Source organism: Gymnoscopelus microlampas (assembly GCF_963454915.1).
Source record: "Gymnoscopelus microlampas genome assembly, chromosome: 22".
In the NCBI taxonomy this organism is placed as follows: domain Eukaryota; kingdom Metazoa; phylum Chordata; class Actinopteri; order Myctophiformes; family Myctophidae; genus Gymnoscopelus; species Gymnoscopelus microlampas.
In genome coordinates, this window is record NC_139959.1 from 16,197,638 (window position 1) to 16,224,057 (window position 26,420).

General features: G+C 41.4%; 2 protein-coding genes across 2 annotated transcripts in view; both read left to right on the forward strand.

Annotated features, from left to right (window-relative positions):
* The window catches only part of neto1l (neuropilin (NRP) and tolloid (TLL)-like 1, like), a 100,265-nt gene extending 79,418 nt beyond the window's left edge, over positions 1-20,847 (forward strand). The window contains exons 7-12 of the mRNA XM_084048374.1: positions 3,732-3,814; positions 4,027-4,172; positions 12,510-12,623; positions 15,267-15,918; positions 16,900-16,974; positions 20,535-20,847. Coding sequence (XP_083904500.1) covers positions 3,732-3,814; positions 4,027-4,172; positions 12,510-12,623; positions 15,267-15,918; positions 16,900-16,960 — 1,056 coding nt within the window. The 3' untranslated portion in view covers positions 16,961-16,974; positions 20,535-20,847. The remainder of the gene's footprint in view (positions 1-3,731; positions 3,815-4,026; positions 4,173-12,509; positions 12,624-15,266; positions 15,919-16,899; positions 16,975-20,534) is intronic.
* A 1,248-nt stretch (positions 20,848-22,095) lies between these two features.
* Positions 22,096-26,420, forward strand: timm21 (translocase of inner mitochondrial membrane 21). Its single transcript, XM_084048375.1, has 6 exons — positions 22,096-22,666; positions 23,758-23,820; positions 24,554-24,651; positions 24,951-25,024; positions 25,602-25,707; positions 25,816-26,420. Exons 1-6 carry the CDS (start codon positions 22,357-22,359, stop codon positions 25,912-25,914), a joined length of 750 nt encoding a protein of 249 aa, XP_083904501.1. The 5' UTR covers positions 22,096-22,356; the 3' UTR covers positions 25,915-26,420.

Consider the following 26,420-nt stretch of genomic DNA (forward strand, 5'->3'; position numbering starts at 1 on the left):
TGCATTGGAATTCACATAGTAATTGTCCTTTCCTGGTACCTATTTAATTATGTAGACATCATTGTTAGTTAGTTAGTATGCACTTTTATTCACTTGGTCTTACACTACACTGCTTAAACCTCACTTCCTGTTGTCTTGACGCAAACGCCAAGGAGGACCAATTGGGTTGCTCTGTCTGGGTGTGGCACAATAAAGGACATTCATTGAGTGCTGGCTGTTATCTTGTTTTCATGATATTGTTGGGCAGTGCACCTTGAGACTTTTATTTAATTCGGACTGTTGCAGGCTTTCAGCTTTGCAGCTGTTCTTTATATATACTGTATGTATGTGTGTTGGTGTGTGTGTCTGGTATGTGGAGACTGTATCAAGAAGGTGCGGCACCTCACAACATGGTGGCCCCCATCCAGAGTTCAATGGACAAGTGGTGCCATCTTGTGAGGATGCAGAGACATACAGAAATATAAAATCAATAATAAATACACACTTGAGATAGATCACGCGCTAAATCCCACCTTCAGTGTCCTTGCCCTCTCAGACAAGGACCACAGTGGTTTCAAAAGGGAAAACCCTAGTCCTAGAGCAAACGGTCCATCTTAAAAAGTGTAATAGGTGCAAACAGCAAGACTGATGTTTCGACACTACATCAAGTGTCTTCTTTAAAGTCTGAAGAAGACACTTGCTGTTGAAACTTCAGTCTAGCGGCACCGATTAAACTTGATTTTGAAAAATTGTCTGTGTCTTTATGTTATTTCAGGTGTATTCAGTGCATGGTCCTGTGAGTCACATTTCGATAAGTCGGTCCCATTTCTTTCTCTGTTCCCTTTGCTTTGTGTAGTCACTCAATGTGGATGTTCTTTCTTTGTGAGAAAGAACACTGTCGGGGGCATTCAGAGCCCAGTCCTCTGAGCGTGGGTGACATTCAGAAACACTGTATATGTAGGTGTCATACATACAAAGAAGCGAGGGGGACATGTGGAGTGCAGAGGCGGCTCCTGACAAATCTCTCAGGGGGGCAGTTGTTGCTGTTGATAACTAGGTGCAGAGCTGGTCCTTACCTCCCACAGGCCCTAAGCAAAACTATGCTAATGTCCCATGAGCCATGTACAGTGACTGAGAGTCATGGTGGTTGTTGTTTTGAGAGTCACACAACATGGGTACTGTATACAAACTGTATTCAAACTAATAGATTTTTTGGGGTGTCGCAGCCTGAACAGTTTGAGAACCACTGGTATATGCAACCAGTCACACCTGAACTAATTGATGATTATAATTAGGTCCAGCAGTCGAGCAGTTATTTGTTTCCGTCAGTTAAAGGTAGGGTAAGTGATATTTTTTTGTTAAAAAGGTTAAAGTACTATATTCTGATAGTAATCAATGCTACAGAGCGTTTGTTTGGTCTCAGGCGTCTCTCCAGCTCTTTAGTCAACAGAATATAGTACATTTTCAGGTATGTGACAACATTTAAGCCAATGAAAATGTATTTTCTGTTAAATAAAGAGCTGGAGAGACATGGGAGACTCCTTTTACTGAACAAACACTCTATAGCAATGAGTACTATCAGAATATAGAGCTATGTAACACTTATTTTAACAAAAGTAAATCACTTACCCTACCTTTAAAGCTCAAAGGGTTGTGCAATACAATGTCACTTGTATGGTTTCCAACCTTTGAACGTTCTTTCTCTCTTTTATTTCTTTTACCACATATAATTATGTAATGGCAAAGTGTGAGTCAGCATTATTCTCTGATTATTTCATGTCAAACTACAGTACTACAATTGAACATTTATACAATTTAACACAAAAAAATGCATTTGCAGCATTCCTCTGTGCCTTTTGTCTGTCCTGCATGATTACTTTATGTTTTCTCGAACAATTCTTCATGGGGGGGAGCAACTTTGCAGCATTGAAGGAGGCTAAAAGTAGCCCTCATACAGAGACCACATCTGTACATCTATTCCCTCGCGTGCTGTTATGCCAGCCAATAAATAGATTGGATGAGGAGTGCAGCATTTCCATTATTATCTCCCCACTCTGGAGGAGGTTTGGTCGATAGTATGGCTGAAGCTCACAGATGATCATTTGGCTGTCCCTGTATGCAAGAAAGCCACAGACACGCCCATACTATTTAACCTCCCCTGATGGATGCTGTAAATCTGGAGGATTCTCACTGGAGCCGTCCAGAATGGCAGACCTGTGAAGGACAAACCCCAAGCTGTTGCATGGGGAGTACAGATACAGGTTATGAATTGGAATGAGCAGCAGGAAACATATTTATTCATAAAGCGCGGTTTGCGTCTGTCCTTGTAAACTCCTTGTATCTCCAATTGTTCACATTTTCTTTTAATCAAGTGGAAGTATGTGCTTTTTTCCCCCCAGACCCCTGCCAAATGTTGTGTGTCTGGAACTGGCGCCCAGTAAAACTTGAAAATGTAAGACCAGACATAAAAGAATAGAAACCCTTAATATCTACCGATGAATTGCTCAAATGCTACAGTTCTGGCATGATGACCTCAATGAACAACATAATGTACTAGGGTGGTATGGATAATGGCAGATCAACAGTATAATTTCTGAGATACATTACTTCAAAATAAATAATATGTACAGCCGTAGCACTTATTCATTCATATTGAAGTACTTATACCACACTGTATAGAACACATGTGGCCTACCACCATTGAAGTGACCTTGCACTGTCTGCATCTCATCTCATTTGATTTCATTATCATAAAAGATACAGGATACAGGAACCCTTGCCCTTATACGACAAAGTCAATCATTCCAAACAGTTGTGGAATTTGACAACTTTCTAGTCGGGAAGATCATGGACACCTATTTGAGACCACAAGAGAGGTGCCTGTCTTGTTTTCCGCACTACAAATCCATTTGACTTGTCATGTTGCTGAGACTGCGCTGACATTGCAAGGTCCATTAGCGTGTGCTCCAATTTACAGGCATTTGTCTTAAGCATTTTGGGCATCACATTTCCCTGTCACGGTTTGGGAGCAGTCCACTCATTAACTGCAATGATGGTGAGCGTCGCCATGCGCAGCCGACCAGAACCGGAGCTGTGATTGGGCGAGCTGGCAATGAACGAATGGCAGGGCGTGATGCAGGGCCAGTCAGGAGGTGTTAGTGTCACCAAGAGTAGCTCATTGCTGTAAAACGTCTCATTATGGAAAGTGAGGTGGATATCTTACCCACCAAGGTTAGGAAACTAAGGTGGCAAACACTTTCTCTGTATCACAGTTTAAAAGCTTAATGATGTTTTAATGAGAAGGAAATTCATTACTTCAATCTGGAAATGTCTCTCTATAATATGTAGTTACATGAGGGTGTTTCTGGTGATGCATAGGAGTGTTGGAGGTTGCCTATTATCCAAGTGTAAAGAGGTTTTGTAGGTGTTTCTTAATGCTTCATTTGCACAGACTGGATGGTGAGTTTAAAGCTAAGAGTCATTACCGGAGTCCTCATTCGATATGCGTATGTAATGACTTTACAATCTGTTGTGTCTGCCAGTCTTATTTCTACTGGTTGTATTGACCTATTTTCAATTCATGCTACTACTGGATCAGGAGGAGGAGCAAAGATTTAATTTATTCATTAATTAAAATATCTCTCTCTCCCCCTTCCCCTGTCCCTTTTACAGTATATTCTTCATGTTACACCGTTAACTATTTTAAATTCAATTATGTTGACTTAACCGATTCCTACCTTTTCCCTTTGCAGATCTACCTTCGTTTCCTTGACTACGAGATGGCAAATTCGAACGAGTGCAAGCGTAACTTCGTTGCTGTTTATGATGGCGGCAGGTGTGTCTTTTGACATTTATAAGATGATTGCTTTGATCTTGATTAGCACCATCTAATTTCCATGTATTGTCCTGTTCCTCTCTATTTTCTCTCCTTTCCATTGTTTATTCTCCCCTCTCTGTTCCTGTCCTCTCTTTTGTTCTCCTCTCCTCTATTTGGTTCCCCTTTCTTTTGTTTTTCTCTACTATTATTCCTCCTCTCTTTTACCTCAGTTCGGTAGAGGACCTGAAAAGCAAATTCTGCTCCACGGTGGCCAACGACATCATGTTGGTTTCCACGCTGGGCGTCATCCGCATGTGGGCTGACGAGGCGAGCCGCAAGAGCCGATTTCGCATCCTTTTCACAACCTACCAAGAACGTAAGGCTCTTTTCACCACCTAACAACAATGTAAAGCCCTTTTCACCTCCTAACAACAACGTAAAGCCCTTTATTGCCTCCTAACAAGAACATAAGGTCCTTTTCACCGCCTAACAAGAACATAAGGCCCTTTACACCGCCTAACAAGAACATAAGGCCCTTTTCACCATCTAACAAGAACATACTGTAAGGCCCTTTTAGCCTCCTAACAAGAACATAAGGCACTACCCGAACAAGCAGACATACAAGAGGTCAAGTGTCATTTGAACTTGCACATATTAGTTTAGTCCGCACCCCTAGAGAAGCACAAGAATTGAGGAAGGATGTCTGACTGAGGTAGTGAGTAATCCACTCCTACACGTTGTTTATTAATATATGACCCTCCTAGCCAAAGGGTACGGACTGGCTACATTGACATTGTTTTGTCTAGTGTGTGTGTCAGGCGGCCGTTCCCGCCATGGTTTATCACAAGCCAAAAATGAAAATTGTCCAAGATTTCGAGTGGCCTTTTTAGTGCTGGCCGTTAAAAAGGGGTGAAATTACAGTCAGGTTATAAGCAGCCAAGTTTATGGTGTGGAATATCGGACGCCGTCCTCAGGAAATTGTGTGGTCAGAGCTCCTTATTTAATTTTACGACCGTTTAAAACTGCTTCCAGCTAGTGAGACAGTTGCTTTTGCCATTACAAAGAATATCAACCTCTGGGTTGGGCAGAGGGGGGTATGTGCAAGCATTAGCCAGCCTAGCTATGTGATACCACAGCGGAGGTGGGTTTTACTGAGACTATTAAACTCCACAATGTAACTTCTATGCCTCGACCTCACTGGAGGTTTATATCGTCAGGCGAAATCCTTTAGTCACAAGCTCTTGTTAATACTTTTCTTTGGTTAAATATTTATAAAACCCATAGACAGACTTAACCACTTTCAACCTTGCCCTAGTTGGGCAAGTCATTATAGACATTTTCAAGCAGAAGTTGTTAAAAAAAAAAGCAGCTCAACAAGCTCACAACACATATTTACTTTTTGCGCGACACTGTCATGTCACAAAGTATAAAATAGGGCATTATGGTTTCTGCCCAACAGCGGCTATAGACTACATAGTTATTTCCCCCAACAACCCCGTCCACTTCATAGCTCCAGATATCAAAGGGAATAGTGTGTGAGCGAGAGAGACAAAATCAAAATGAGAGATACATACATTCTTAATCCCCCTCGCTCTTTCATTCACTGAGATCCCATTGATGGAGGACCGAGGCTTGCACAAGGCACTCTTTGTACCGCTACTACTTGAATGAATGGAGTAGAGGTTGAGAGTAAATGAAGTTGATTAACCTGAATATGTTAGAATTTAGTACTATGTAGTATGTATGAAGTAACACGTTATTAAGTAACATGTTACTGTAACCAGTAGGGTATCTAATTACTTTTCCCAAATACATTCACACACACACACACACGCGCGCGCACACACACACACACACACACACACACACACACACACACACACACACACACACACACACACACACACACACACACACACACACACACACACACACACACACACACACACACACATTCACGCACAGTGATAATAGCTACAACTACAAAAGGGTGCTCCGCAGGTTGGATGGCCTAGCGAGGGCTGTGTAAGTCGTGGGTTTGCAGCCGCCAGGATGCGAGGAAGCTGTTTGACAGTCATTGTCAAATGATTCACAAGATCATTTGGTGAAAAAGAAGTGATTCACATATGTGCAACAACCGGGGCCATTTTGTAGCATTTTTTTTTAAAAGATTTATTTTTTGGCTTTTATGCCTATTGATAGGTAGGATAGTATGTTGACAGGACATTGGGAGAGAGATAGGGGGTGACATGTAGCAAAGGCCGTTGGGATCGGGTCGACTCGAACCCACGACACACTGTCAGGCTACTTTGGAGCCGAGGTGCCTGGATCGCTATGCCAGCAGTCCGGGCCATTTTGTAGCATTTCTGGTGCCGCCGATGGGTCTAAGTGAAATCACTTAGATATTTGGGGTCGTTCATGATTTTGGGCATTATTTTCATAGTGAATGATAGAGACTGGGCCTTGTCAGAGTACCCATTGAACCCGATGTCTGTCTGTGTCCCTTTGTGCACATATATGGAGATCTCTGTATCTGTCTGTCTACCGATGCGATGCAATGCGAGAGTGCGGTCCAGCCAACACCAACCTGATCTCCATATATGCCTATATATGGGTGTATCAGGTTTGTTTATGGTTATGTCTGAGTCATAATGGCGGGCCGCTGTATGCCTATATATGGGCATATCAGATTTGTTTATGGTTATATGGCCGGCCCACCCACCCGCCAACTTTAATATAGGAAGGATAGGCCACTCCCACAAACTTTGGAAGGCAATCATAGCCAATCTGAATGGAATTTCGAGAGACGGTCTTTCCAAACTATTTCGGACAGTCAGGACATCTGGGGGTGTAGGACCGTCCCAGAAGTTCTGAATGGTGTCGAAATGTCGTTATCTCACCTCCCTTTCCAATAAAAGGTTTGGACGTCATAAGGAGCATGGATTACGCTTTGTACTTGGGCTTTAGGTATCAAAAATGGCAAAGAAACGCTAAAAATTGCATTCATAAAATTGCCGTTCCTAAAATATTTTATGTTGGCACAAACGTAGTAATACAAACGTCTGTGTGTGTGTGTGTGTGTGTGTGTGTGTGTGTGTGTGTGTGTGTGTGTGTGTGTTTGGGGGGCGGGGGTGGAGGCTTACATCCAGCCTAGTCACTTGAGGTGACATCAGCGGTGCACTCATTTGTGTTGAAGTCAGTGTCCCCTTTGTGAGGCCACTTCGCCAAGCCGAGCCAGGACGTGCCGTTGCCTGGGCAACGCTGCTGCCAAAAGCCTGAGTTATGCTCCGTCGCACGACAGTGTCGCGCATCGGAAAATAGCAGACCTACAAGCTTACAAGTCGTGAGCTTGTAGGTCGGGCTAGTTTTGGTGTGCGACGAAGCTCTCAGGCGATCCCAGGCTAGTAGACCCTCTATGCCTTTGCAGTGGCATGGCAGTCACAAATGCTTAGCAGCACTGCACCAGCCCTGTCAACAATAAACACCCAGGTGTACACCCAAGCAAAGTATTCACAAGCTACTGGCTATAGGCTCACGTCTTATGTAGAGCTCCCGTTCACAATCCAGCCTTAAGCCGTTCAAATGGCACTGGCAGCACTGATCTGCAACGAGACCCGCAGCTTATAGGGAAGCCGTTGAGTCCTGAACCGATGGTACACACTTTGATCCTTAGTGATGGCACACACACACACGGACGCACACACAGCGCACACGTTTGTTTTACTATACTTGTGAGGACATACTACAAATCTTTGGATCGCGTTGAAAATATCCTAACTCTCCCCAACCTGAATATTTCCCTAGTTTGTAAATCTAACTATAAAGAAATCTTTTTAAACCACAAAACAACCATTTATCTTGTGAGGACCAAGACAAAACTCTGCTATATACTTTTTAGCGTTTGGCCCTCACATGTATAGTGTACACACACACACACACACACACACACACACACACACACACACACACACACACACACACACACACACACACACACACACACACACACACACAGACACACACACACACACACACACACACACACACACACACACACACACACACACACACACACACACACACACACACACACACACTGCCTTTCCACCTTGGAGGAAAGCCTGGTATTCGTTCTAAAACTAGCCGTATGATCCGGTTTAGAAAAAAGGAAAAAAACATCGTGGGTCCAGTGGTTGTTTCCGGTCGGCATGTTGTTTTGGTTCCCCACATAAGGTGAATCAATTTGTTTAGTCTCGCTTGTCGCGCTAGCGAGTGGACATACCAAACCATTATTATACCAAAATAATCGAAACGATTATACCAAACTAAACAAGTTTTAAACTAGGGGAATCATTTTGGAGATGCACGGCACCGGTGGTTCCAGTCACTGGTTCCGGCCGCCTGATGACATAATGATGACGTAAAGTTATTTCTGCTCCGACCGGATCAGAAGCCCAAAAATGGTATTGATCCCAGGCTACCAGGCTCCTGGTCTTCAGGCAGCGCTATACGACATCACAAGCCTTTCAGATTTTGTGGACACGACACATTTAGAAAGAGATAGGCCTATCATTACCCAAGGAGCAATTAGGCCTGTGGTGATAAATGCACATGAGTGACGTCTCAGCTGTCAGCATCGCTGGCTACGCCTCATCAAGAGACAACCCATGGAAATGCCCCCCCTGGCTGCCCTACACATGTCAGGTCTGCTTATACGGCTCTGCGAAGGCTTCTGTACAGCATCGGTTCTCAAACCTTTTCATGTCAACGACCCCCAAAATGATATGAATTTGGCCGCGGACCCCCATCTCAAAATATGTTGTTCCAGGGACCCCAGAAGCGAAGATTTGAGTTCAAAATGTTCACCTTTTAAAAAGAAGATTTAAAGATTTGCACACATTTTTGAGATTTTTCAAAAATAGCAGATCTACAAGCTCGTAGCGCGACACTCAATGCCGCGCTATGAACTTGTAGATCTGCTATTTTTGAATGGCCAAACTATAAAAGGTTAAAGTGGTTAAAATGATTGTGACGCCATATTTAGCTGGGGACCCCCTGGAACCCCTCCGAGGACCCCTGGGGGTCCCCGGACCCCACTTTGAGAACCAATGCCCTACAGTATGCATGGGGGCTCTCAGCATCAATGCAGTATGCTAATGCCTCGCAACATATGGAACGTTAGTATGGTTTAGATCTGATTATGCCACGTCTGCACACACACTTGTTGTCTTGTTTATTAGTCGGAATTTTCTAATGGGGGTCATGTGTCAGCTTGTGGTGTGGTACACTGACAACAACACACAGTTGCAATGAATGTATGCACTCCACACGTCCCAGACTCTTCTCCCTTCTGGCTCCCAAACTGTGGAACAAACTCCCCATTGCAGTCAGAACTGCAGACTCACTCCCAATCTTCCGCCGTAATCTGAAGACTCACCTCTTCAGACTCCACCTCAACCCGTAGCACTTGCCCTAGCCTTGACGACCTTGCAGGCTTATGCAAAGCCTAAAATGTCATTTATATGGCATGTTATGTAGACAGCATCCTATAGTGTGTATAGTTTCAATGTAAAGATTATTTTTTACTTTTTTGATATTATACTGTTTAGACTGATAGGTTCTTGGTTTACCTATGATGCTAGATTAATGATGTCTATGAATTTGATGTTTACCTCGTGTTCTCGCGTCTAAATTGTAAATTGTAATACACTGTAAATATGGACAGATGAATGAGTGACTTAGGAAGGGAGCAAGTACATATGATTTTGCACATACCCAGAGTTTAACTCGTCCTAGGTTGGCCTGGGCCGCAGCGTGGCGGTCCAGGCACCCTAGGCTGCAATGCCAGCCTGACAGCGTGTCGCGGGTTCGACTCCCGATCCCGGCGACCTTTGCTGCGTGTCACCCCCCCCCATCTCTCTCCCCATTTCCTGTCAGTCTACTGTCATCTATCAATGAAAAAATAAAAAAGCCCAAAACATATCTTAAAAAAAAAAAAAAACTTGTCCTAGCTTTAGTAAAGTAACTCTGTAAATTGCTTACGGAAGGCTTTTTGGAAACAATGTAATCATAAAGCTGAAACTGAAAATGGTCAGACCACATCAGGCAGTGCCAAATTAGCACAGTAAGTGATTAACATGTTTGGTTGGTGTTTGTTTCTTAAATTAAATTAGCTGTTCTAAATTAAACTGCTGATCAGTAATGGATAACAGATTTCAAGTACCCTTCCAAATTGTTGAGATGTGGTTTTCCACCATGACTACCAAAAGAAAAGAAAAAGAATCAGAACGAAGAAGACAGGAATCCACAGCGGGCTGCTTGAGAACATAATAACTGTGATGTATCTGTGTTCCTACTGTGTGACTGGAGAATTAAGGCTCTCTCCTCTTGACACAGACACACATAGACTTTTTCATCAGCCACTCATTTAGAGAGTTAATTTATACTCCCAGCAGTCAGGGAGCGGGGTTGCTTCTGTGTGGGCAAAGAAAAAGGGCACTTTTATTACAAAATGTCTTGAAATTAATTTCGCAGGAGATTAATGTGGATCGGGCTCTTAATAATGTCTGGTCTCGCCCTGTGGTTGTGCGGAAGAGAGGGGGGAGTCTGATGGTGACTTGGAGGCTCGGAGCTCCCTCTGCTGGCTACTATTGTAACTGTCTACTGCTGTATTGTGACGCTGAGAGGAATAGAGTGGGAGAAGAGCGAGGGGCATATCAGAGGGGGACAACGAGGGGCATCGTGACCTGGGAAAATGTGTAAATGTCCAGACAGGAAGTGATAGGGACAGAGACACTAAACACACTAGATAAGTCACTGTAATTTGACCAGTTATATTCACCTGGGGTGCGTACTGGAAAGAAAACTATAGCTATACAGTACGTCACTGTGGTGACACTGTCAAATGCCTACCTACGTACCTCTGGCATGCTGTTCAGTACCCAGTGCATACTCCCTCTATGCTCGTATAGAGTGTGTGTGTGTGTGTGTGTGTGTGTGTGTGTGTGTGTGTGTGTGTGTGTGTGTGTGTGTGTGTGTGTGTGTGTGTGTGTGTGTGTGTGTGTGAGAGTGTGTGTGTGTGTGTGTGTGTGTGTGTGTGTGTGTGTGTGTGTGTGTGTGTGTGTGTGTGTGTGTGTGTGTGTGTGTGTGTGTGTGTGTGTGAGAGAGAGAGAGAGAGAGAGAGAGAGAGAGAGAGAGAGAGAGAGAGAGAGAGAGAGAGAGAGAGAGAGAGAGAGAGAGAGAGAGAGTGTGTGTGCGTGCGTGTGCGCACTCGCGTGCGTGCGAGTCGTGACTGAGAGAGAGGGAGAGAGAGAGAGAGAGAGAGAACAACTAAAAGAGAGGATGAGTGAGCAAGTCCAATGGAGATAAAGAATGTTGATGAGACAGGGGAGGACACTCCACTGCTAAATATTCCGCTCCTAAGTACCGCCATCCATTACACTCATCACTTAGCAGCATAATAAGATGTTGCTTTGTAGGTGTTGCCTCAGACTCATACTTTGCATAAGCGACTCATCAGAGCTATAGTTTGTCACTGCACAGGAATTCTCTGTGACTGACAGCGGGCGGGCAGTGGATTGGTCAGTTGGTCAGCTAATGCATTAGTACGATTGGCCATTAAGAGCTAGATGGCTTTGAAGGGCACCTTGGCTTTTAATTAGCCATCTGATGATGTAGCCCTTTACATTATTATGGTGATTTTTAATGGCTTGTCTTCCTGATGGTCGCCTCTGCCCTGACATGTCTCACTTTTATGGCCGGCGTCACAGAAAGGCAAGACACAATGCAGAGGTCGTCCGATATGGATTCTGCGAAGCCGATACCGATTCCGATATTTTGGAGAACAGGAAGGCCGATATGCTGATTTCATTCTATGGAGGCGTGTTTATTTATTTTACATTTAAAGCACTCTTACTGTCTATTTAAGAGTAGTGCTTTAAATGGGAAAGGGAAGTCTGGAGCTCTCTGCTGGAACTGTTGCCCTCGGCTCTTTGTAAGCGGTTGAAGATGGATGGATGGATAGATGGATGCTTTAAATATATTGATTTACAGCGGTTACCTCAGATTTACTGTATATATTTCTAAATATTCTAAGTTGCTTTATATGGGAAAATATGGGACGCCATGTTGGCGTCCTTAGCCACCAACATAAAGTTTCACTTTGCTGAAAAGACCTCTGTCACTGTGATACTTATTGCCAGTGGTGTAAAGTAACTAAGTACATTTACTGAAGTACTGTATTTAAGTAAAGTGTTAAGGTATTTTTGACTTTACTTGAGTATTTACAATGTTCAATACTGTTACTTCTACTCCACTACCCCTCAGAGGCAAACATTGTACTTTTTACTCCACTACAATTATATGAAAACTTTAGTCACTAGTTATTTTGTAGATTTCAAAACCTAAATAAACCACTTCAGCACTACACGCTATTTTAAAATAGAAGATCTACAAGCTCACAATGCGTCATGATGCGACGCATTGTGAGCTTGTAGATCTGCTATTTTCAAAAGATTGATATACATTTTGAACTTGTGAAATGGGACATTCCACACAATGAGTACTTTTACTTTTGTACTTTAAGTATATTTTGATGCCACTACTTTTGTACCTGTGCAGTACTGATACTTTTACTTAAAAGTAAAACATGTGAGTACTTCTTCCATCACTGCTTATTGCAATACACCCCCCCCCTCTCTCTCTCCTATCCCAGCTCCATGTGAAGCGAATACGTTCTTCTGCCACAGTAACATGTGCATCAACAACACGCTGGTCTGTAACGGCATGCAGAACTGTGTCTACCCCTGGGACGAAAACCACTGCAAAGGTGAGTGATCACATAAATGGTGCATTTATATTGCGCTTTTATCCAAAGCGCTTTACATAGATTGTGCATTACATTCACCCATTCATACACCGATGGCAGAGGAAACCATGCAAGGCAATCCTTCAGCGTCTTGCTCAAGGACACTTCTACACTAACTCTGGGGGAGCCCCCCAGCCCGGGATCGAACTGGGAACCTTGCAATTTCCAGTTCACTCTACCCGGCCACTCCACCCCTGAGCCACTGCCGCCCCTATAGCTCAAATCCAGGAATCACAGTATATTCATTCATCTGAAACTGCTTCTGTAGATTCATTGAACTCTCATTTAAAAAAAAAAGAATTGTACTGTTCCTGCTGCTTATAGCCAGTTGAGGTCTCTGACACCAGAGAGCCTGTCAATTCATCAATTTCTGCTGTGCTTTGATCATCCTCTCTGGCAAAGAATTTCAAATCACCTGGATCAGTACGTTGATCCAGACCAATCCCAGAAGTGCTTATAGCGGCAGATCCATAGTTCAACTACAGTTTTCCAATAACATATCGTCTTTTCAGTGATTCCCTACAGTTATACATATTATATCCCAATATCATATCCAGGTGAGTTGGGTGCTAATTCATTTCTGCTGTGGACTGTGCAGGGCAGTCCAATTCTTGTTAATCAATCAGTGGTTCCTTGACCTTGCCAGTCCTGCCACATTCTTCACAGTGAATGTGTTTAGATCCATGCTGTTACTCTATTATAGCTCCAAGGTCAATCATTGCAAAGTGTTTGTAATGTCTAACTGTGGGCCTACTGGTTGTTTTGATTGATTGAATATTTTATTATGCAATAAATGTAAACAGCACAATTACATTTATAATACTTTGACTAAAAGGTCTGCCCAAAAAAGTCCTTGCGATCTTGTTTCCATTGGGATCCTTGGTATTCAATTCATAGACATATATAGTAGCAACCAAACAGGGGTTTGTGGGGTTTGCAGTTCTTCAAGGTTAAGCTGTCTTTAACATTTTCTCACATGAGCAGCTAAGAACACTTTGGAATTGAACAGAGTGCTACAGCTTGAATCACAATCCAGAAGTGGGTTTATAACAGGTTCTCTCACAGATTTCTAACCATTTTTTAGAACACGTTTCTAAAAACGTGTTCTAAATCCTGACCTAAGTTTTCTGAAAAAAATAATATTTATTCAAAAATGACAACAAATGTATGTTGCTATATACTGTACATAGCAACAAGAACGCCAAAAGCGGTTCCCGTCCTGAAAAGTAAGGTTACAAATAGAGCTTCCCGCCCAAAATGGGTTGTGCATAAGGTCTATGGTTAACAGAGGCCTAAGGGAGTTTCAGAAATGGTCTCCCCAATGACATCAATTACATCTGATGTAATTACATCTGTTACATTATGTTTAAGTAATTATGTGCTTTTTAAACTTATATTAATTTCCTACTGTATGTGGGGGTAATTCCTTTTTGCAAAGGTGTGGTGTTATGTGAAGATTTTGTTGTTAAACAAAATGTGTTAATACCATAAGCCTTTGTTTGCTACAGCACTTTTCTTATTATATTCAAAGCCCAATTCATAAATTCCACTGGGAATCTGTAGTGGGACCCCATGGCATAGCTTTTATCTTGGCCTACAAAAACCCATCATCTCTGTAGCCGTGTTCCTGCCACCCCTAGAGGGCAGCTTCTTATTATAAAGTGGTTAAATCTGTTGCGTTGTAAAGAAGATGCATCTATATCGTGCATGTTTGTAACTATCCGAAGCTTTAGTAATAAGCTTTCTTCCATTTATTTATTCTATTTAAAGAGCACTTTTCAAAGCAAATGTTACAGCAAAAGTGCCCGAAGCACAGCCAATGAAAAATTGCGTCACTTTATTTAATCCTCCGTGACCTATTCCTCATCCAACCCAAGCTACTGTTTCACCATCCTCTCTGAGCAGAGCATGGAAATGTGCAGTCAGCAAACAACAGCCTCGTGTTTACGTCTCTCTTAACTTGTAATGCCTTCTCTCCCCTTTGTTAATGTATTGGGCTGCTGCATTGCCCACATTCGTCCTCATTAGTGGCAAACTGTCAAGTTCTATTTCTTCCTTTACCCCTCTGAACATAACTGTTTAGTGGGAAGGCATCTCACCAAAGCTCTGCTCTACATGTTAATCCCTATATTCAAATGTCAGACGTCCCCACGGAATGCATTGTAAGACGTGCATTGTTAGTCTTCTCCGCTCTCTGTATTTCCCCAGTGACAAACAGGCTAAGGCTAATGTTTGCTCTGACCTTTTTGTCCATCTGTTTGATGAGTATCTTGCCCTTGGCAAATCTTGTACATGATCGATGACCGTGTGCTAGGAATTATCTTTACATGCGAGCTGTGATTTCTCCATCTGCTTAGGAATGCTTTCATGTCTCATGGTTACAATATATGAGGCAATGTCTGAGGCAAACCTCTTTTTCAAGATTAGATTTTTTAACTTTGGCGAACAGATCTCCTTCAAATGTTTTATGGGTTCCCGTTTCCGACGGCAAACCTCGGAAGCTGGATTGTAATCTTCCATATTTTATTACATGTATCCCCTCTCTCTCTCCCCCCCTCTCTCTCTCGCTCTCATATCCCCCCCCCCCCCTCCCCCTCTTTACAGAGAAGAGGACGGTCAACATCCTGGACAACCTGAACGGCACAAATGGAACCATCATCGGCGTCACGTGCTGCATCGTGCTCGTCCTGCTCATCGTCTCCGTCATCGTCCAGGTCAAGCAGCCGCGCAAGAAGTACATCCTGCGGCGGGAGGACTACGACCCCACCATGTTCCAGGAGGTGTTCGAGCCGCCCCACTACGAGCTGTGCACGCTGCGGAGTGCCACCGCCGCCACCGCCTCGGCCGACCTGGTGGACCTGGCGGAGGACTTTGAGAACTACCACGCCCTGCGGCGCGCGTCCTCGCACGACCACCACTGCGTCCACGACCACCACTGCGGCTCCAACCCCGGCTCCGGCCACCTGTCGCAGCTGTCGCTCGGTGGCGGGCGCAGCGGCGGGGGACGCGGCAGTCGCGGGAACTTGTGCTCGGCGCGCGACGCGGCCACGGCCGCGCTGCTCACAGACCTGCCCACGCAGCAGTCCATGGCCGTGCGCCCCTTGCTCCCGGCCACCGGGAACCGGCGCAGCATCCTGGTCATGAAGCACAGCTACTCGCAGGAGGCGGCGGACAACGGATGTGACCTGGATGACGACCTGGACGAAGTGCCCACCACCAGCCACCGGCTGTCGCGCCACGAGAAGGCTGTACAGCGGTCAGTATCCATAGATTTCTGATAGGGAGGAACGGCTGCCCTAGAGGTTTCTATGGGGGATGTCGGGAGTTTGGGGGCGGGGTGACATCTCTCTTTGTCGTTTCCTCTTATTTTAGCTTATTCTTTACTTTCTTTCTTTTTTCCCCCTCTCATTTATTTTAGCTTTGTCTTTTCCTTGCTACAATTATGACAGTTAGTTGTTGTTTTTTTTTACTTTGACCTTGGTTCTCTCTCCTCTTCCTACCATACTTTTTGTATGTGCAATATTTCAAAAAGGGCTATTATTATGATATTGAGACCCCTCCCCCTCCCCTCTTGCATGCTCATCCTTGAACATGACAAACTCCTTGCCAGGTGTAACTGATTTATAGCGTGCCGCTATAGACTCTGCTGTTCATGGAGGCTTGTCAGAGCTCTTTAAAGCAAATGCAGACCTCTTTCTAGCAGATGCTAACTCTGTAAGCAGTCTCGTGCTGACTGTTAGCACAAGGGCTTGTATCCGTGCCTGACATTCCTAGAGATTACTGATTTTATTGACACGAATGCAAATGATCAACGAGTTGAAATGCATTTATATTCTTAACTGTGAACATGAAAATTATTATTTCCATTCAGTATAGTTCAATATTTTGGCATGAACAAGATTTTTCTATTCGAAAAAACCCAAACATATTTTACTCTGTAACTGCACCTTGACCGCTTGAAAAGTAATTGTATGTGTTTACAAGAATATTGAGGTATCAAAATATATTTCTGGAGAAAACGCATTCAGTATTCTCCTGCATGCACTTTTTATGTGCTTTATCCTAATTGTATTTGACTGTTGATTATTCATTTTCTACGAAGGGTCTGCATGAAACACTCACAGAGGCGCAAGCAAAGCACTAATGAAATGTATTATTGATATGCCACATTAAATGCATTCTGACCTCTCTATGCAAAAGGAGTTTGACATTAAATGAAAGAGCCCTGACATTTCAGGTTCTGCCTCATTGGCTCTTTGAGCAAACATGAATCAGAGTACAACACAACTAGGGTCTAAGAGACAATCTCAAGGTAAGCACCCCTATCCAACAATCAACATCTTTATATGTTGTTGTGTAGTCATCATTTGCCCATGGAAGTCAGTATATACCTTTATGTAATTTATTTTTCCCTTTCTGTGACTTTTGCCCAGGGTAATTTCTTTTTTTATAGTTCATTTTCACCAAGATGGTTTTCCTGCTTGCGGCCATCTTGCCCTCCTAGCAAGTTTGTTTGAAGTCTCTGTGATGCTCAAGTTATGCCCTCTCCTAGGGCATACGTCGTATCACTCAATGTGTATTCATTGGCATGGACTTTTCCCAATCATCTTCAGTTGAACCCGCTGTTAATAAATAAATTATGTCTAACCTTTTCACTTTCTCCCCCGTTAGTAGGCCTACAGCGACCTGTCATGTGAATCAAAACACCTTAAATTCTATTTAAAGCACAAAGGCAAAACCTATATGACTAAAAGGCAAAAATAATTCCTGCTGTTACTTAAAGTGACGACAATGGGATGTTCACTGCACATTCCAACATGGCACCTTCACCAATACATTATAGTACAACTTAGGTTGAGCTTCCACCAATACATTATAGTACTTAGATTGAGCTCCTGTGGTTATCCAGGATTGCATTTGATATCACTGATGGCACACACGTATGCAGGATGGCTCTGTATTTTTTGCATGAAGTGTGTCACTCGTTGTATTTATTATTTGAATGTTTGGTTAATTGTGAAGTCTCTATTTATGCCCTTACAGTGTAACACGCCATGTGTGTGCTCCATGCTCATGTTTCCATAAGGCGGCTACTGTAGAATTACACTTTGTGTTGGGGTGAAATTCTGATAGATCCTTTAATGTCTTATCATGAGTTGAAACATTGTAACAGGGTACAAATGATCATGAATAATGCAGCTTTATGCATGCATTATGATGGAGCAGTCACATGAGGTGTTACTCATTTTGTTGTGTCTTATTGTGGAAACTGCTTTTCGTGTGTGTGTGTGTGTGTGTGTGTGTGTGTGTGTGTGTGTGTGTGTGTGTGTGTGTGTGTGTGTGTGTGTGTGTGTGTGTGTGTGTGTGTGTGTGTGTGTGTGTGTGTGTGTGTGTGTGTGTGTGTGTGTGTGTGTTTGCGTATGTCTATTTGTATGTTTGTGTAAGAGAGAGAGAGAGAGACAGAGAGAGAGAGAGAGAGAGAGAGAGAGAGAGAGAGAGAGAGAGAGAGAGAAATTGTCTGTTTATCTGATTATTTTTCTTCTACATTATGTTGCATTGTCTCCATCATGTAGACTTCTTGAGAATAGTGCAATCCTGGATCAATACGAACGGGCGTCAATGAGATATGAAAATGTGGAGCGGAGATTTACACCAGCATGATGTTTGATGGTGACGAAGGGACACTTTGACGAACGCGTGACGAATATGTTCTTGTGCAAACATGATCACAAAAGAACTAGATGGGAAGATGATTACTGTAGCTGCAATGCTGTCAGACTGTGACACATTTTGACCAGGGATGTTTTGAAACTTTTAATACCAGTTAGGCTATGTTCTTTCAGCAGACATATTCATGCCTGATTTTCTAGTCTTACTGGAATGAGCTGGACTTGAATATTAACATGAACATTATAACTGAACTTGACATTTTGGACCTAAGCCAGAAATATGTTTCTCACTGTCACAGATCCATCCAAATAAATAAATAATAACATAATCATCTACTAACATTTACAGTATAATTTATTTGCATGCATGTTGACGTTTTGACATAGCGTACACATAATGATTTCAGCTGCAAATTATTAACACTTGCAGTTTGTCAAATTTAGGAAGGGAATGTGTTTTATTAGTTTTAATTGGAAATAAACATTAGCTAATTACTAACCCACATTGAAATTGAACATCTTTGGAATTACCAAAATTTGATAATTTTTTATGGCAATACAAGATGCAATTGTATGACTTGTGCATGCTGTGCAACTATATCCATCAAAACATTAATCCACTAACATCGAGAACTTAAAGGCATCCACTAATACTTAAACCACTTTGGTAAGCCACGAAAAAATCATATTGCAGTATTAATTGCATGCTGTACTGTAGCTTAGCTAAGTAAATAGGACAAATGCAGGGCGCTACTAAACTTCAACATTTCATTTTCACCAAAATAAAATTCCCTTTCAAAGGTTATTAAATGACTTTTTTGACAAGCAAATTCATTTTTGACAAATGTAATTTTATTTTATTTATTGTCTTTCATAAAGTCTGTTCGAAGTCTGTTTGTCTCTATCTCTCTTCTACCGTAGAAGCTTAAAATCTTTGTATTAAAACAGGCTTTTATACTAAGGCGAACTGAAAGGAGTCAGTTTTTAAAGATACACAAAATATCTTTCAGGGCAGATTTTACTGATGCTTTGTAACAATAAAAATAAAATAAGAAAAACTAAATGCCTTTGTTTTATCGACTCATGAAGTCAGTGTTCCGTTTGTACTTTAGTAGTGTGTCCTACGTTATGTAACTTCCAGATATCTCCATATCTGGATATGATTAAATTGTAGTGGACTTGCTTTAGATCATCAATTCCAAACCTCAGCCAAATAAGAATTGTAATTGTACATCCTTTGTTTTTAGTTTATTTAATTGCCAGATGGGATTTGAAAATGGCTTACAACTTACCGGTTATGATTTGAACTGTCCTCCTGATAAGGTTAATTGCACCCATGGAGTACTCCAAACAGGTTAAAATACTCCAAATAGGTTAAAACATAAGGAAGTATTCCTTAATACTATTTGTCCAAACCATCACTATCACATTTCGGACCATGAAAAGTTTGCTCTGGTGCTGAAAACTAGGGTACTAACAGTCAGTATAGTGAACACACTCAACTAATACAAACCAGGGAGCTGTTGTTTTATAGTTAGCATTTCACAAAGCCTTCATTGTGGAGAGCCAAAATACAAACTGAATGTTACAAGTATATGAGAAGAATTTCTCTTGCTATCTCTTTCCCTCTCTCTCTCTCTCTCTCTTTCTGCTCTCGCTTTATCTCACGGTGTTGCATGCCCAAAATAATCTATAAGCTCACAACGCGTTGTGAGCTTATACATGTCCTATTTTCGGCAGACAACAAAGGACGGAGCATAAATTAGGCATCTCTCTCTCTCTAACTTTTGCCTTCAATTTCTTTTGCTGTGTTCATTTTACTGTATGTGTGTGCATTACTTTATGTATTGTATGTATACATTATTTACTTCCATGCTACTTGTATTACTCCCTACACTTTTTCTGTCCACACACACTTTACCCTACCGATATCAAATAAAATATTTTGCTTTTGTACGTGTACAATGTGCTGATTTGTGTTGTATGTTGTCTTATGTGCTAACGTGGATGTCAATAATGATGAATAATTCATGGTTGAAAGCGTTTCTACACAAACCTGTCTACTAGTGTAGATGGGAGTCGACACCTCATTGATAATGTGCCTTCGGCGCCAATTCACCCACAAGAAGACCAGGCAATAGATGAGAACAATTTTGGGGGCCCAGACTGAACCTAAAGTAATAGTGTTTTCATTTCTCTACAGATACTTCAGACAGATGCATCATTCCTCTGCATCTTGCCAAGTTTGACAACTTGTGGAACTAACGTTTCTCTTCCCTGTGCATCTTGACTGAACTGTTACAGTGAACAACTTTACCCATATAGAGTGTTGTGGTGAGGAACAAAAGAAAAAAAGAAAAAGCATTTGGTGTATTGCGTATACATTCTTCTTCTTCTTTGGATTACAAAGGTGCATTTACCCGTGTTCCACAAGTGGCTAGGATTGACAAGCCATGGGACACCGATAATTTGAAATACTGGACTGAAACTCTTTTAAGAAAAATAAAATACCTTTAATGTACATTTGTTCTTGGAATGAAAACAAGAATCTTTTTTTTATATATATTTTTTTCTCGTTCTCACGTAAAACAAAATGTTAACAAAATAAAAAATAAGAGACATTTTAGCTGCTGAACACACATTTTGCTTATTACTTTGGTGTCATGTTACATTTACAGCTTTAGGCTGTTGTTTGAGTTCTGAACATACCATACAGTCCTGTTCAGAAATCAAGACCGCAAGAAAAAAGAAAAAAAAGGTTAATATATCATATTCATACATTGTTACATTTTATGACTTAACAACTAGCCTACATTTCTATCCCTCCATCCACTGAAATTGGTGTTATATATATTGCAAGCGGACGAAATTAGTTTTCTCAGACGGGTGGCCGGCCTCTCCCTTAGAGACAGGGTGAGAGGTTCAGTCATCCGTGAGAGACTCGGAGTAGAACCGCTGCTCCTTGACTTGGAAAGGAGCCCGGTTAGATGGTTCGGGCATCTAGTACGGATGCCTCCCGTGTGTCTCCCTAGGGAGGTCTTCGCTGCACGTCCCACTGGGAAGAGACCACGTGGCAGACCAAGGACCAGATGGGGCGATTATTGGAACGCCTCGGGTTCATCCAGGAGGAAGTTGCTAATGTTGCTGGGGAAAGGGAAGACTGGAAATCTCTATTGGAACTGATACCCCCTTGACCCGATTCCGGATAATCGGTTGAAGATGGATGGATGGGTATTTTTAGTTTATTTGATGGCACAATGATGTCTTAAATCCATTTGCATCTATTATTTATACACATAATGCTGGAGAGAATGTTTTCAATAAACTGATTTACTGATTTTCTCATGTCTGTTATTTTTTATTATTCTATCTAATATATATATATATATATATATATATATATATATATATATATATATATATATATATATATATATATATATATATATATATATATATATATATATATATATATACATATATATATATATATATATATATATATATATATATATATATATATAAATATATATATATATATATTTTTATATATATATATATATATATATATATATATATATATAAAAGCCTTCTAGAATGCTTTTATATATATTAAATCATTCTATGTTAGCAGTGTTTCAAATTGTAGTCGTAGTGAGACTGGTGACGACACCATGTTATAAGGACTCAATTTCCCATGATGCTTGTGTGATTACTTCTGTGTTCTGACGACATAATTGAGCGTCGCAGTCAGAGGACAGGCAGGCAGGCAGGCAAGCTGTGCTGAAGATAAGAAGACCTGTGCAATGTGCAGACACTATTAGCGTGCAGGACAGGTTATTTCCATGGATATATGAATAAATTGTTATTTCCTTTTCATCAAAACGCATTCATGGCACAGATCGTGACATTGTACGGTGTAGGTGAGACGTTGTTGTTTTGAAACCCAGCTGTTACATTGCTCACTGACCATTTATAGTGACAACATAGAACTCAGTGTCCAGGCTAGCAGCAGACAGAGAGTCATGGCGTATTCCTTGATATTAAAAGCCGTGCAGCGACATTTACAACAGACATGCAGACACACACAGATCAGCCTGTTTATTCAGAGGACTGCATCGATAACAACATCATCATCAGGCATTGTTTTCTTCAGAAAGACACATGGTACTAATTATTCATCTGCCAGAGGCAACAACAATGTTTATTGTATACAAAGACGGGACATTTGTCTCGACTCTGTGGTTAGACAGAAACTCAAACCTGAAGAGAGACAAGGTGGGCAGATCTCCAAGTACCAACGAGGAACACCACAACCTTCGGCTGCACAAAAGGGTAAGCCCCATGTACCAGTGGTGTAAAGTAAGTACATTTACTCAAGTACTGTACTTAAGTACAGTTTTGAGGTATTTTTTACTTTACTGAAGTATTTCCAGTTTTCAGTACTTTTGCCCCCCCCCCCCCCCGACTACATCTCAAAGGCAAATATTATACGTTTTACTCCACTGCAATTATATGAACATTGTAGTTACTTTGTAGATTTTGATTGTTCTTATAAAACATACATTCAGCTCTATATACATTTCGGACATTTGAAAATAGCAGATCTAAGCTCTCAAGCTGCTATTTTCAAAAGATTTGAATACATTTGAAAACTTGTGAAATGGGACATTACTTTTACTCAAGTCAATTTGGAATTCCAGACTTCTACTTGTAACAGAGTATGTCTACATTGCAGTATTGATACTTTTACTTAAGTAAAACATTTGAGTACTTTTTACACCACTGAAGCCCAGTACAGTCAGCTATATAATATAATGATTAGCCACAGACAGTGCTAACACTACTTCATATTCAGTGATGGAAGAAGCACTCACATGTATTACTTAAGTAAAAGTATCAATACTGCAATGTAGATGTACCCTGCTACAAGTAAAAGTCCTGTATTCAAAATTTACTTGAGTAAAAGTACAAAAGTTTTGGTATCAAAATATACTTTAAGTACCAAAAGTAAAAGTACTCATTGTGCAGAATGTCTCATTTCAAGTTCAAAATGTATAAACACATCTTAGAAAATAGCCTAACAAGCTCACAATGCGTCGCGATGCGACGGATTGTGAGCATGTAGATCTACTATTTTCAGTGGTTAATGTGTTTTGTAATAATAATTATAAGTAACTAGTAACTAAAGTTTTCATATAACTGTGGTGGAGTAAAAGTACAATATTTTCCTCTGCGATGCAGTGGGGTAGAAGTACAAGTGAAAATTGTAAATACTGAAGAAAATAAAGAATAACTCAAAATTGTACTTGATTACAGTACTTGAGTACATGTACCTAGTTACTTTACACCACTGTTCATATTAAGTCAGATTATTATGATTAACTGAAGTTAATAAATTATATCTGTCTCCCTCCCACTGACAGTAAAGGACGCAGGCAGAGATTTCACCTACTTGATAGTGGTACTCATCGGACTCGGAGTAACAGGTGACTGCTAATGCCTTGTGGTTGTGGGGTGACATAAGAAAGCTGGCATCCATCCTGATTCCTAGCCCTAGAAAGGGCTTATATTCCATACATTGCATGCATGACATGTATTCTATAAAGCCATAGCACACTCAATGTAAATTTCCTGCCTGCAACATGGGGTCAGTTCCTGCTTCCTGTCATCTAGTTGTTATCATATTCATTTAAATGTTCTGGCAAAAAAAAACGTTTATGTTGTCAAATATCTTCACACACAAAAGAACTTCCTTCAATGGGTGCATAATATGTTTAATGGGGCACACAAATTGACAGGTATGTTGCAGTTGGTCCGGTGTAATTGTAATGACACCTATGATTTTGTGTGCCCCATACATACTGTATGTGCTCATTGTAAGTGTAAGTGTACACGTGTTTAGTGTTGCTGTGAATGCCCGGGGTCAGCTCTTGTCATCTAGTAATCATAACCATTTAAAAGTTCTTGGCTTGCAGAATACATATATTTAGTCGTGTACAATGTCACTGTACATGATTGGAGTCACAGGACGGCATTCACAGCAGCACTGATATGAACATGTGTAAACTTCCTTCAATGAGCACATACAGTACATATGGGGCTATCGTCCATCCATGTAGCCTCATGAAATAGATGAGGAGTTATACATTGTGAGGTCTCATCTAGATTAGCACATGTTTATCAAATACTTGTGTACTTGTCTTGCACTCTTTTTTTTAGGGGGGTTGCTATATGTGGTCTTCCAGGAGCTGTTCTCTTCATCAAGCCCAAACAAAATCTACGGGAAAGCTTTTGACCTAGTCAGGTTACACCCAGAGGTACAGTAATGTCTGATCATAGGTTATATATTTCCGAGTGAATAGTATGTTTAGATGCCTGTGAGATTCTTCGACTATGCTGGACCACATATATAGAAATACATTTGCGTACACAAGCTGAAACTGTGAGAAAAATGAAATTTGATTGTTGGCCATGCTCACTTCAAATTGACGATAGATTGATAAATGGCGAGCCGATAATTACATTTTTGGGTCGACGCAAGTTTGATAAATGGGGGCCATTAAGTCGTGAAACAAATATGAGCAGCTTAATAATATTTAGCTCTTCTAAATTGTAGGTAATTGGTGCATTTGGGGAGCCAATAAAGTGTTATGGTGAGACCACCCGCAGAGGAAGGAGACAGCAAGTCAGGTAAGAATGCCGTTAATATGTCAGCTTGAGTCTGACTGAGAATTTTGTCCCACTAAAAGGTGGCAATGGCAGAAAATGCAGCGCTTCCGCTTTTCGGAGTGTTTATTATCAGCTTGCCTGGTGTTGCCGGGTTATCGTGCTGACAATGTGTCGCTTTGATCAGAGTGTTCAGCTATATTGTCAGATGAGGCATCAGGCATGTCCATATTTGTAGTGGTGGACAGTAATGAAAGTACATTTACTTGAGTATAATGTACTTAAGTAAAAAATAAATATATATAGTATTCTGCACTTTACTTTTACTGTCTAAAAGGGAACAGTGCCAATTATGTGATTCCAGTCTGGCAGCTCTATGCCATAGAGAGTTGTAAGCAACAGGGAATCGCAAGTGCAATACCATAATAAAGTGTGTGTGTGTGTGTGTGTGTGTGTGTGTGTGTGTGTGTGTGTGTGTGTGTGTGTGTGTGTGTGTGTGTGTGTGTGTGTGTGTGTGTGTGTGTGTGTGTGTGTGTGTGTGTGTGTGTGTGTGTGTGTGTGTGTGTGTGTGTGTGTGTGTGTGTGTGTGTGTGTGTGGTAGTCATATGGAGTACCTGAAGGACGGCCTGAAGTACATGAGACTCAAGTTTTACATCGAGGGTGCAGAACCAGGCCGCAAAGGAACTGTTCATTCAGAATCAAAAGAGGTGATTATTTATTTAAACCGGGGTCCAAAAGCTTAACAGTTATGCAACTAAGATGGTTTGGATGAAAACATCGGTATATAATATAATATGTACTTTTGTCCTTTGCAGGATCCTGAAACGGGAAAGTATGTGTTTCGTTACATATTTGTGGAAGTAGAGACCTACCCAAGACGGACCATCATCGTAGAGGATAACCGATATGATTGAGAAAGGACAACCACCAGTCTGGGGTTCTGCTCCATTGATCAAATGTAGGCTCGAGCATTGATTGACAGATAACATGGTTGGGATTGGCATTTTCTGAATGCTACAGTACTAATACACTCACAGTCTAATACTAGTGGGGACTGAGTCTGAACAATACAAGAATGTGTGTCTAAAAGACAGGTTGCCAAATAGATCACATATTTTCTTTGGTTAAATAGAAGCAACGATTTGGGGTTTCTGTGAAAGATTGTGCAACCTGCAAACTGTATTTGAACAATAATGCTATGCTTTGGTGGCAGACCTTTTGTAAAGCGCATGATTTTTGTGGTGAACGAAATCTTAAATTGTATTGTGCTGTTGGTATCCAATTTGAGAAAGATTTCTTAGACTCTATACATTTGCCCAGAATCACAACTGCACTGAAAATAGTGACTTTTACTTGTTTTCATCATACCCCCAATCTTGGGCAAGGCTTTACAATTGTAATAAATGGGAAATATATTGTT

Excerpts from the sequence above, each read along its gene's own strand:
- timm21 (XM_084048375.1), top strand. The coding sequence starts at position 22,357 with ATGGCGTATTCCTTGATATTAAAAGCCGTGCAGCGACATTTACAACAG. Across the intron at positions 22,667-23,757 it reads ACCTTCGGCTGCACAAAAGG|TAAAGGACGCAGGCAGAGAT; the intron begins GTAAGCCCCATG and ends TCCCACTGACAG. Across the intron at positions 25,025-25,601 it reads GGAAGGAGACAGCAAGTCAG|TCATATGGAGTACCTGAAGG; the intron begins GTAAGAATGCCG and ends TGTGTGTGGTAG.